The following is a 12,435-nucleotide window of genomic DNA, read 5'->3' as shown; positions in this document are numbered from 1 at the left end:
CTGAAATAAAATAAAACTAAGAAAATATATGTAAACAAGATTAAATCTCAACAGTGAAATAATCTAAATAGTATATTATTCTGAATTACAATTTGTCTGTTTGAATACTTAAATTCTTAAATGCATTTTTCCAGTCATATAGCAAAGGACATTTTTGTTGACTTTAGTTTGTTCAAATATAATTAATATGATACATTTGTCTTCTGATCTTATTCAAAAAAAGTAGATGTTCCATCCAACCATCCAATTCATTTTTGTATGCAGTAAGATTTTTTCCTCTTGCAATCTGTCTATGTTTACAAAATATACATAAACTTATATAACTCTACTTGCTTTACAGGTGGGAAAATGTTAACCACTGAAAAGGCTCATCTTTGGTCAGGAGAAATTTCACAAAGCAGATCTGAAGGAAATTTGGTTGATATGGAAGCCCCAACATTCTTAAAAAATTGCAATGTATCAGGTACATTTTTAACTATTGTAAATATGATGCTTACCTAATTTTCCAGTCTTAAATTTTATTATATGCCTAATTTCTCATTGAAAAATTCAGTGTTCTTGGTCCTGGAGCAGTTGTGCAAGTAGAAAATCATCTGCCTTGCCTGTGCTAGCCTAGGACAGACCACTGTTCTATTTCCCGGTGTCCCATATGGTCCCCCAAGCCAGGAGCAATTTCTCAGCGCAAAGCCAGGAGTAATCCCTGAGAGTCAACAGTATGGCCCAAAAACAAAAACAAACAAACAAAAAAAATCAGTGTTCTTGATATTTCAATACAAAATTTTGCATATTAAAATATTTCACTTGTTAGATGATGTATTTTTATCTTTTGCACTTGTTGAATATTAACCGAAAACTTTTAATAAGTGAAGTCAAAACTGTTGAGATTTACATTTCATTGCTTTGGCTAGTATGGATAATTACTGAATTTTTCTGTCATTTAAGAATTATTCTTTACTACCTGGGAAACAGGACAATAAGAAATATGTGAGCATAATCTAGTAATTGCTTATGGAAATGTGTTACATTATTTTTTCTAAATTATTATTTTCCTATCAATCATTGCCTTAAGTAAAATAATATTACATACTTCAAAGAAATGATAGGATAATTTCCTTTCCTCACAACACAAAATTTGACCAAATTTAGTATTAAAGTTGTAGTAGACTAGAGGTGAAAGGAAAACAAAATGTCCGATATTAAGCTTTAATAAAAATAAAAGGTGATTTCATCTATTTTTTGCATTTTTTTAAAATAACAATATTCAGGCTCAGGTTTGCTTCTCAATTGTCCAGATGCTTTCGTACGCCATGACAAAAACAGTTCCAAAGCTACAAATCCATTTTGGAGCGGATTGTCTGCTTCTAACCCTTTTTTGGATGACATCACTCAGCAAAGAAGCAACAAAAAGAGAAATAATGTGTCAATCTTAAAGGAAGATCCTTATCTATTTTTTAGAGATACAGAAAGTGGAAATTCTTTTGATTCTTCCGGTGATGAACTTGATATGCATCAACTACTAAGGCAGCCTTCCTCAAGAAAATCTGGAAAATCAAAAAGTGTCTCAGAATTTTTGGATATTTTAGATGACACAGCATATGCTCTGCAAAATATCCATATTTCTGACCAGATACTTGAACAAGATTTAGAGTGGCTCCAAAATGATCGAACAGCTTATAAAATGGCTTGGTTAAGTCAACGCCAGCTGGCCCGCTCTTGCTTAGACTTGAATACAATCAATCAGAGTCCTGGTTGGGCACAAACACAAGTTGCAGAGACAATGACAGTTTGTAAATTAAACCATCTAGGGGGGTCAGTACAATTACCTGAATCAGATATTACTGTTCATATGCCACAAGGTCATGTAGCTGAGGGAGAATTCCAGGAGGTATCTCTAAGGGCTTATCTTAATCCTCCATCAATGTTTAACCATGATCTTTCATGCACCGTTAGCCCACTTTTGAAAATCATGCTGAGCAACCTTAACACAATGGAAGCTCTTTTACTGGAAATGAAAATCGGGGCTGAAGTGAGAAAGGATCCTTTCAGTCAAGTCATGACAGAAGTGGTGTGTTTATACAGCTTGGATAAAGAAGGACCTTTCACAGTGTTAAATAATTGCTACCTTTATAAAGATACCATCCAAGTAAAGCTCAAAGATTTATATCAGGTGATGTTTCTAGTGATTGCTGTACAAGTGAAAGCTACTCAAACACCACGTGCAAGCATTTGGAATTTTATTCACAAAACCACTTCAGTTGGAATTTATGGACCCAAATATATACATCCCAGTTTTACTGCTGTTTTCACAATTTGTGCACATAGTTACATGCCTGGAAAGATTACGATCTTTGACGTTCAGAAGGGTAGAAAAAACACATCTCCAGTTGTGTTTCATCTTTGGGGAAAACATTCCTTCTTGCTTGAGAAGCCGCAAGATTTAACTCTTTCTCTTTTCTCTTGTGATCCTGATTTTGAAGTCAATACAGAAGAAAAGAAAGAAATTAAACAAAATCAGTTACAGGCAGGCCAAGTAGTTCATCAACAGTTTTTATTTTCCTTAGTTGACTCCAGAGAAATACACTTCTTTGTGTTTAAAGTTCAAGTGGATTCCCCTAGTGGTAGGCCAGCAGCAGAGTTTTTTGTCACTACCCCTGATCCAGCCCCAAATTTAAAAAGGCTCTCTAGTCCACTAAAGGCTCTGCAAAAAAGGGAAGTTAAGTCAACTCCTTTGTTGCCCATTGTGCATATGAAATATCCCACATTTCAAGACAAAATATTGAATTTCACCCATTGTGCAGTCACTCTGAAGACAGTATTAAGACAAAGCAAGATAGACTATCTACTTGAGTATTTCAAAGGGGACACGGTGGCTCTTCTTGGAGAAGAAAAGGTAAAAGCCATTGGACAGTCCAAAGTGAAAGAATGGTATGTGGGAGTATTGAGGGGTAAGATTGGACTAGTACATTGCAAAAATGTCAAGATAATTACCAAAAAACAAGTAATCTCTATGTCACATAATATCTTCACAACCAGGAATCTCCTTGAACAAATTGCCTTGCCCTTTAAAAAACTGACTTATGTCTACTCAGTTATATTGACCTTGGTGTCAGAAAAAGTATCTGATTGGAAAGTTTTAGCTGATGTGCTGGGATATTCACATCTGGCCCTGGAAGATTTTAATCAAATACAAGAAGACAAACAATCAGAAAAAGTGTCTCATGTTGTCAAAATGTTAAAAGAAGATTGCCATGCAGATAGAAATACCAGGAAGTTTCTTTATGAACTTACTGTGGTGAGTACTAATTGGACACAATAATGTAATTACGTTAAGAACTGTTTTTAACCCGGCAATAAATATGGACACCAAAGCATAGGAGAGAGGTTAAAAGATTTTCAGTACTCAAAATTAAGTGAATAGAGCTGTTTTACTGAAAATGTACTGCTTTTCCTATAACATAATAAACTTATTTTCTTAGATTGGTGATTAAATTGTGGCTTTCTCAGAAACTAGATTCCCCAGGATCTTCTTTCAAAGAATGTTTAGTAATTGTTTCTGCTATCACAGAAGAGTTAAGAGATCTCTTATCTTTCAGGCTTGTGTATTTAGATTATTTCTTTTTTTAAATATTTTGTTTTTGTTTTTGTTTTTTTTTTTGGAGTCACACCTGGTGGTGCTCAGGGGTTACTCCTGGCTATGCATTCAGAAATCTCTCCTAGCTCGGGGGACCATATGGGATGCTGGATTGAACCAGGTCCATCCTCCATCTGCCATGTGCAAGGCAAAAGCCCTACTGCTGCATTATTGCGCCGGCCCCTACCTTATTTCTAAATAGTTCAGGGAAACTTAATAACATGAAGACAAATACAAATAAGATAAAAACAAAACTAACATGGCTATTGCCATTGTCATGTTACTTAATATAGTTAAAAAATGTGATTAATCTTTTACCTTAGAAATTCAATGGTTTTTTTTCGCATGCAACTCATCATTGTTCCCAAAATAGTATTGCTCATTTTCTTCTTAATAATTTATTCTTGTTTTGATAGGTCTTTCTCAACATCACTTTTTTATTCATCATAGTAAGAGTTGGGAGAGAATTAGAAAAAATGTGGAGAACTGTTTCGCCTTTAAAAGAGAAATTCTATATGTTAGAAAAGTAACATAACTCAAGAACCAATCTTAAATGGCTAAAATATGAATGTATAAATAATAATGTTCTCATTTGCCATTGTAATGGCTTTGTGAAGTATGCATCACTAGTATCATCATTTTACAAATAGAGGAAATAGAATTTTGAGAGTTAGATAATTTTCCTATACACCCACAATTGATTCATATTAAAGATAACAGATGAATCCTTTTTAGTGTCAAAATTGCTCCTTTTGCAGTTGGCAATGCACACCCAGTAGTTCTTAGGATATGCTTCTGCCTCTGTCCTTAGGAATCACTCCTGTCAGGCTCTGCGAAACATATAGGGTGCCTTTGATATAATTCTGGTCAGTCTCATGCAAGACAAGTGTCCTTGTACTATCTCTCAGATTCTTCCAAAGCCACTTGTTTTAAACTACTCTAAACTTTGCTGCAACAGATTTGACTGTATGTGGAAAATACTTGTTTATGTGTGTTGACATTTGTAAATATGTATGTACAAATATGTATGTGTAAAACTAGTGCCATGCAAGAGGTAAGTGGAACTATACAAGCAGATTAGATATGTCGACAGGGTGCTAAATAAGGAAAGACATTTTTGAGAGACATTAATCATTTTTATTTAGTAGATAAATAAGTATATGTGAAATATTTATTCACCTTCAGTTTTTATGATTCTACATTGACTGAAAGCAGATACATTTTGAACATACTAAAATCCAATTGTTTTTGTTTTGTTATTTGGGGGACACACCCTGCCACTCTCAGGGGTCACTCCTGGCTCTGTGCTTAGAAATCATGTCCGGCAGGCTAGGGGGACCATATGGGATGCCAAAGATTGAACCTGGTTCCATTCTGGATTGGTAGCATGCAAGGCAAATGCTCTACTGCTGTGCTATCACTCCTGTCCCCTAATATCTAACTATTAAGTATACATTTTCATTATAGTGTGTTAGACTTTCAATTATTCTAGTCTATAAAGTCCTCACTTGGCTGATAAAACTGATCTTCATTACTGAGATTGCAAAATATTTTGCAATATCTGATTCCCTTTCTAGCTTATGTTCAAGCATAGACTGATGAAGGTTTGAATGAAATTGCCCTCTTATTTTTTTAATGGTAAATAAATAAATAAATGGCTAAATTGTGTGACTGTTTAAATCTGATCATAGCTGCACTGTGGTGGTTTATAACTAACTGAGTAGAGTTGGTAAGGTTGTTCTAAAGACTAGATTTCTTTTGTGCCCCAGGAGAGGCATTAAATAATCTGTGTGCAAGAATTTCAGACTTGCTTGTCTGACCTAAAGACAATGCACCACATTGTACAGAGGTCACCTCTTAAAATTTTTGGATTGTGGGGCCGGGAAGGTGGCGCTAAAGGTAAGGTATCTGCCTTGCAAGCGCTAGCGTAGGACGGACCGCGGTTCGATCCCCCGGTGTCCCATATGGTCCCCCCCAAGCCAGGGGCAATTTCTGAGCGCATAGCCAGGAGTAATCCCTGAGCGTCAAACGGGTGTGGCCCAAAAAAAAAAATTTTTGGATTGTATGTTAATTCAGAATAAGTCCCTGGAAGAGCTCATAAAGACTGTGATTCCAGTCTCCCTTTTATCTCTAGAGTAGACATTGAAACTGCCTAACCTTATCTATTTGTCACTTGAGAATCTCTAAAGAGTTTTATTATCTGATTCACCATACATCATAATTCCAGGGTAACAATTATAGTGTATGATTTCTCTGAAATTTTATCTTTTGTAAACTGAATTTTAAACTCCTATATTACTATTCCACGTATATTTTTCTCTTAAAATAACTTACGCAAACATTACTAATCCCATTTCACAGTTTACTAAAAACACCTCTATTGCACCTACTGGATCTCTGCTATTCTAACTACTTTTTCTTATATTATAGAACTTCCAATGAGTCCACTCATTTCAATAATCCGACTCTACTAATTTCCCTCTTTAGTAATTCTTTTTTATATATTACTTTGTACTAATGGATAAAGATTTCAAGGTTCACTGTATGATGAGGAACTAACAAATATATATGTGTTTCTTTAGTTAATTATTTTTGTTCTTTTGGGACAACAGTGGTGGTGCTCAGGAGCAACATTTAGTTCTGTATTTGGGGGTACTCCTGAAGGTGCTCAAGCATCATGCATAGCCAAGGACTGAACCCAGCCTTCCAGAATGCAAAGCATGCACTTCTTCCCTTGAACTATCTCTCGGGCCCAGTAGCTGCTTTTATATAAAATACATAGAAAAGGTAGAATGCCATGTCTTAAACATGGACTTAGAGCACAAAAGAAAACTTGAGATGTGTTTGAAACATGCATAGAACTTGACAAAAAAATAGAAGCATAAGTAAGATGCATAAGATGAGTAAGAGTTTGTATTGTTATACATTATTTTTTTTGATGTCTAGTTTATATCTAGTATCATTACACTGACTGCAAAAGAAGATTCCTTTATATCTCAAGTCATTAATATTCGTATCTTTGTTCAGAATTGGCAGAATGACTTTATTTTATGCAGTCAACATAATTCTGGGTCTTTTCAAATCATATTTTGATAAAATAAAAATCAATGCATGCCAGAATCAGTATTCTTGCTTCTTATAAAAATCCTTGAGCCTGCCTTTCGGAAAGGAAAGTGTATTATTTTTATTATTAAAAAATAATTTTTATTATAATAAACACATCTGGGTTTATAAATTATGTACTGATAATAACTTAGGACAGCTTTGAAAGTGTCTAGTAAATATTAAGACTTCCTATTTTATCTAGGAATATTTCGAAACATATTATCTGCATAGATTAGCTACTGAGTGAGTCCTTTACTTTTCCCTAAATTTAGTATATGTTTTCTATGATTGAAAACTGGCTTATGTAAAGAGCAAACCAATATTTTTTATTTTAGAAATCATAAATATGAATGTGGTGGAAAAGGATGTCAATTTTTGAACATGCAATAAACTTTATTAATTTATGAAAAATCCAAATTAGATGCAATGTAAATTTTAAGGTATAGAAAAGAATCTAAATTATTTACATTGATTTTATTGCATTTCATTGTCGCTTCAGGCTCTGCTAAAGATGGATTGTCAGGGAGTAGTAACACATATCGTCCAAGAGGCTGTTATTCTAACTTCAGCTGTCAAGCTTGGAAAAGGCTGGAGAGAACTGGCAGGAAAGTTAGCCAAACTCACAAAGCAACAAGTGGAGGCATATGAAATTCCACATCGAGGAAAGACTGGAGTTGTTGCTGATGAGGTAGGATATATTTTTCTCTAGCTCTGCAGTGAAACATGCTAACTATCTAAATCAAGCCTATAATACACATATTATTAATTGAAGAAGTGTCCTAGATCCATTAAATTAAGTCATTATCTTTCTAACCTTGATATTATTTTGCATCTATACATCTTACTCTTCAAAGGCATTGAGGAACTTTGAAATGGTTCTCTGAGTGGATTTCATATAACATGAGATTTGGCTGAATGAACTGACTAAATTGTGGAGCTATAAAGTTAGTAGGCAGGACTAAATACATGGGTCAGATAACAATAGTCAGAACTTCACATTTTTTATATAATGAACTATAAAAAAATCAAATCGAAAATGACAGTATTTAGAATAAGGCAAATATTTGCCAATCAAATGAAATTTTATTATTATAAATGATATATACCATTAAACATAACAAAATATATTAGGCATTTTTATTTATCATAAAAATAAAAATTTAGCTCTGTTTTATTTTTGTTTGCCACCAGGTCTTAAAAATGCAAAGCATGCACTTTGCTTCTTAGCCCAATCTCCATCTTTTTTAAAATGAAAATATTCCTTTGATAAAATTATTTTGTTTCATTTTTCCAAATCCAAACTGTTTACTCACCATTCAGAGGCCAAAACTAAAGAGATAAGGGTTGACTCAAAACAAAAAAAGTAATTTTATTCAGAAGTTGCTATTAAACTCGGGAGATGGTGAACTTTCATACTCAAATAATTTTACCCTCCAACTGGGCTTTATAAAGGGTTAGCGGAATAAGTAGGTGGAATAAGTGGAATAAGTAGAAAAGGGAATAGATTGGTTCATTCATGATCTTCTGATATCATGATATATAATATAATATGATATTATATTAAAAAAGATTCTTTTTTTCTTTCTTTCTTTAAACATCTTGATTACAGATATGATTGTGATTAGGTTTCAGTCATGTAAAAAACACCCCCCCTTCACCAGTGCAATATTCCCATCACCAATGTCCCAAATCTCCCTCCATCCCACCCCACCACCACCTGTACTCTAGACAGGCTTTCCAGTTCCCTCATTCATTCACATGATTATGGTAGTTCTCAATGTAGTTATTTTTATAACTGCACTCACCACTCTTTCTGGTGAGCTTCATGAAGTGAGCAGGAAGTTCCAGCCCTCCCCTCATTGTCTCTAAGGATTGTTGCAAAACATGACTTTTATTTTTCTTAAAACCCATAGATGAGTGAGACTATTTTGTGTCTATCTCTCTCCCTCTGACTTATTTCAATCAGCATGATAGACTCCATGTACATCCATGTATAGAAAAATTTTACGACTTCATCTCTCCTGACAGCTGCATAATATTCCATTGTGTATATGCACCACAGTTTTTTTAGCCATTCTTCTGTTGAAGGGCATCTTGGTTGTTTCCAGAGCCTGGCTATTGTGAATAGTGTTGCAATAAATATAGGTGTGAGGAAGGGGTTTTTGTATTGTATTATTGTGTTCCTAGGGTATATTCCTAGGAGTGGAATAGCTGGGTCGAATGGGAGCTCAAATTTCCAGTTTTTGGAGGTATCTCCATATCGCTTACCATAAAGGTTGGACTAGACGGCATTCCCACCAGCAGTGGATAAGAGTTCCTTTCTCTCCACATCCCCGCCAGCACTGATTGTTCTCATTCTTTGTGATGTGTGCAAATCTCTGTGGTGTGAGGTGATACCTCATAGTTGTTTTGATTTGCATCTCCCTGATGATTAGTGATGTGGAGAATTTTTTCATGTGCCTTTTGGCCATTTGTATTTCTTTTTTTTTTTTTTTAATCAAAGTGTCTGTTCATTTCTTCTCCTGATTTTTGATGGGATTAGATTTTTTTTTTCTTGTAAAGTTCTGTCAGTGCCCTGTATATTTTGGATATTAGCCCCTTATCTGATGGGTATTGGGTGAATAGTTTCTCCCACATGGTGGGTGGCTCTTGTGATCTGGGCACTTTTTCTTTTGATGTGCAGAAGCTTCTCAGCTCAATGTATTCCCATCTGTTTATCTCTGCTTCCACTTATTTAGAAAGTGCAGTTTCCTCCTTGAAGATGCCTTTAGTCTCAATGACATAGAGTGTTTTACCTATGTGTTGTTCTCTATACCTTATGGTATCCGGTCTGATATCAAGGTCTTTAATCCATTTGGATTTTTCCTTTGTACATGATGTTAACTGGGGGGGTCTATGTTCACTTTTTTGCAAGTGGCTAACCAGTTCTGCCAGCACCACTTGTTGAAGAGATTTTCCCTGCTCCACTTAGGATTTCTTGCTCCTTTGGCAAAGATTCGGTGATTGTATGTTTGGGGAACATTGTCTGAGAACTCAAGCCTATTGCACTGATCTAAGGGTCTGTCTTTATTACAATGCCATGCTGTTTTGATAAGTATTGTGTTATAGTACAGTTTAAAGTTGGGGAAGTAATGCCTCCCATTTTTTTTTCCCTAGGAGTGCTTTAGCTATTTGAGGTGTTTATTGTTCCAGATGAACTTCCTAAGTGTTTGATGCACTTCTTTGAAGAATGTCATGGGTATATTTAGAGAAATCTCATTAAATCTGTACAATGCTTTGAGGAGTATTGCTATTTTAATTATGTTAATCCTGCCAATCCAAGAGCAGGGTATGTGTTTCCATTTTTGTGTGTCCTCTCTTTATTTCTTGGAGTAGGGCTTTATAATTTTCTTTGTATAGGTCCTTCACGTCTTTGGTCAAGTTGACTTCAAGATTTTTGAGTTTGTGTGGCACTAATGTGAATGGGATTGCCTTCTTTATGTCCATCTATTCCCTATCATTATTGGTGCATAAAAAGCCATTGATTTCTGTGTGTTAATCTTGTAGCCTTCCACCTTGCTGTATGAGTCTATTGTTTCTAGAAGCTTTTTGGTAGAGTCTTTAGGGTTTTCTAAGTAGAGTATCATGTCATCTGAAAACAGTGAGAGCTTGACTTCTTCCTTTCCTATCTGGATTCCCTTGATATCTTTTTCTTGCCTGATCATTGTAGCAAGCACTTCCAGTACTATGTTGAAAAGGAGTGTTGAGAGAGGGCAGCCTTGCTTGTACCAGAATTTAGAGGAAAGGCTTTTAGTTTTTCTCCATTGAGGATAATATTTGCCATTGCCTTGTGGTAGGTGGCTTCAACTAGATTGAGAAAGGTTCCTTCAATTCCCGTCTTGCTGAGAGTTTTGATCAAAAATGGGTGTTGGACCTTATCAAATGCTTTCTCTGTATCAATTGATATGATCATGTGATTTTTATTTTTCTTGTTGATGTTGTGTATGATGTTGATAGATTTACAGATGTTAAACCCTCCTTGAATTCCTGGGATGTAACCTACTTGGTTGTAGTGTATGATCTTCTTGATGATACATTGAATCAGATCCTATTTTCCAGGATTTTGTTTAAGATCTTTGCATCAGCATTCATCAGGGATATTGGTCTGTAATTTTCTTTTTTGGCAGCATCTCTGTCTGATTTTGGTATCAAGTTGAGTTTGGCTTCATAAAAGCTGTTTGGGAGTGTTCCTGTTTTTTCAATTTCATGGAAGAGCCTCGATAGGATTGGTAGTAGCTCCTCTTGAAAGTTTTGAAAGAATTCATTAGTAAATCCATCTGGACCTGGGCTTTTCTTTTTGGGCAGATGTTTGATTATTGTTTCAATTTCCTCAATAGTGATGGGGGGTGTATATATGCTTCATCCTCCTTACTTAACTGTGGAAGGTTATAAGAATTTATCCATTTCTTCTAGGTTCTCATTTAGTAGCATAAAGTTTCTCAAAGTAGTCTCTGATTACCCTTTGGATCTCTGCAATATCTGTCGTGATCTTCCCCTTTTCATTTCTTATACGAGTTATCGGGTTTCTCTTTCTTTGTGAGTTTTGCCAATGGTCTATCAATCTTGTTTATTTTTTCAAAGAACCAACTTCTTTCGTTGATCTTTCGGATTGTTTTTTTGGGTTTCCACTTTGTTGATTTCTGTCTCAGCTTTGTTATTTCCTTCTATCTCCATATTTTTGGGTCCTTTTGGTAAGTACTTTCTAATTCTATGAGCTGTTTCATTAAGCTATTCAGATAGGCCCCTTCTTCCTTCCTGATGTGTGTTTGCAGAGCTATAAATTTTCCTCTCAGAACCGCTTTTGCTGTGTCCCATAGATCCTGGCAGTTTGTGTCTTCATTATCATTTGTTTCCAGGAAAGTTTTGATTTCCTCTGATTTCATCTCGGACCCACTTGTTGTTCAGTAGCAGGCTGTTTAATTTCCAATTGTTAAAGTTTTTCTTCTGTGTGCCTTTGTAGTTCACATCTAATTTCAGAGCCTTGTGGTCAGCAAGATTTCTATCCTCTTAATTTTATGAAGGTATGTTTTATGTGTCAGCATGTAGTCTATCTTGGAGAATGACCCATGTACATAAGAGAAGAATGTGTATCCAGTTTTGGGGGGTAGATTGTCCTATATATATCTACTAGTCCTCTTTCTTCCATTTCCCTTTTCAGGGCTAGTATGATTTTGTTGGGTTTCAGTCTGTTTGACCTATCAAGTGTTGACAGGGCCATTGTTGAGGTCTCCAACAATTATTATGTTATTATTGATGTCTTCTTTCAGATTTGTCAGTAATTGTATTAGATAATTTGCTGGTCTCTCATTGGGTGCATATATGTTTGGTAGTCTGATTTCTTCCTGTTGCACATATATGTTGATTAATACAGAGTGTCCATCTTTGTCCCTTAAAACTTTTCTGAGTATAAAGTTGCTGTCATCAGATGTTAATATGGCCACCCCAGCTTTTTAAGGGTGTTGTTTGATTGGATGATTTTCCTCCAGCCTTTGATTTTGAGTCTATGTTTTTTCTGACTATTCAGATGTGTTTCTTGTAGGCAGCAGAAGTTTGGATTCATCTTTTTGACCCATTTTGCCACTTTGTGTTTTTTAATTGGTGAATTTAGTCCATTGACATTGAGGGAGATGATTGTCCTGGGATTTAATGTCATCTTTTTA

The 12,435-nt window shown here is 35.2% G+C and overlaps 1 protein-coding gene across 1 annotated transcript in view; it reads left to right on the top strand.

Moving 5' to 3' along the window:
* Positions 1-348: 348 nt before the first annotated feature.
* MACC1 (MET transcriptional regulator MACC1) overlaps positions 349-12,435 on the top strand; it is a 30,863-nt gene continuing 18,776 nt past the window's right edge. The window contains exons 1-3 of the mRNA XM_049785978.1: positions 349-463; positions 1,293-3,292; positions 7,236-7,424. Of these exons, the coding sequence (XP_049641935.1) occupies positions 349-463; positions 1,293-3,292; positions 7,236-7,424 (2,304 nt within the window). The remainder of the gene's footprint in view (positions 464-1,292; positions 3,293-7,235; positions 7,425-12,435) is intronic.

Source organism: Suncus etruscus, chromosome 13 (assembly GCF_024139225.1).
Source record: "Suncus etruscus isolate mSunEtr1 chromosome 13, mSunEtr1.pri.cur, whole genome shotgun sequence".
Taxonomy (NCBI): Eukaryota; Metazoa; Chordata; class Mammalia; order Eulipotyphla; family Soricidae; genus Suncus; species Suncus etruscus.
This window is presented reverse-complemented; position numbering and strand designations above follow the sequence as displayed.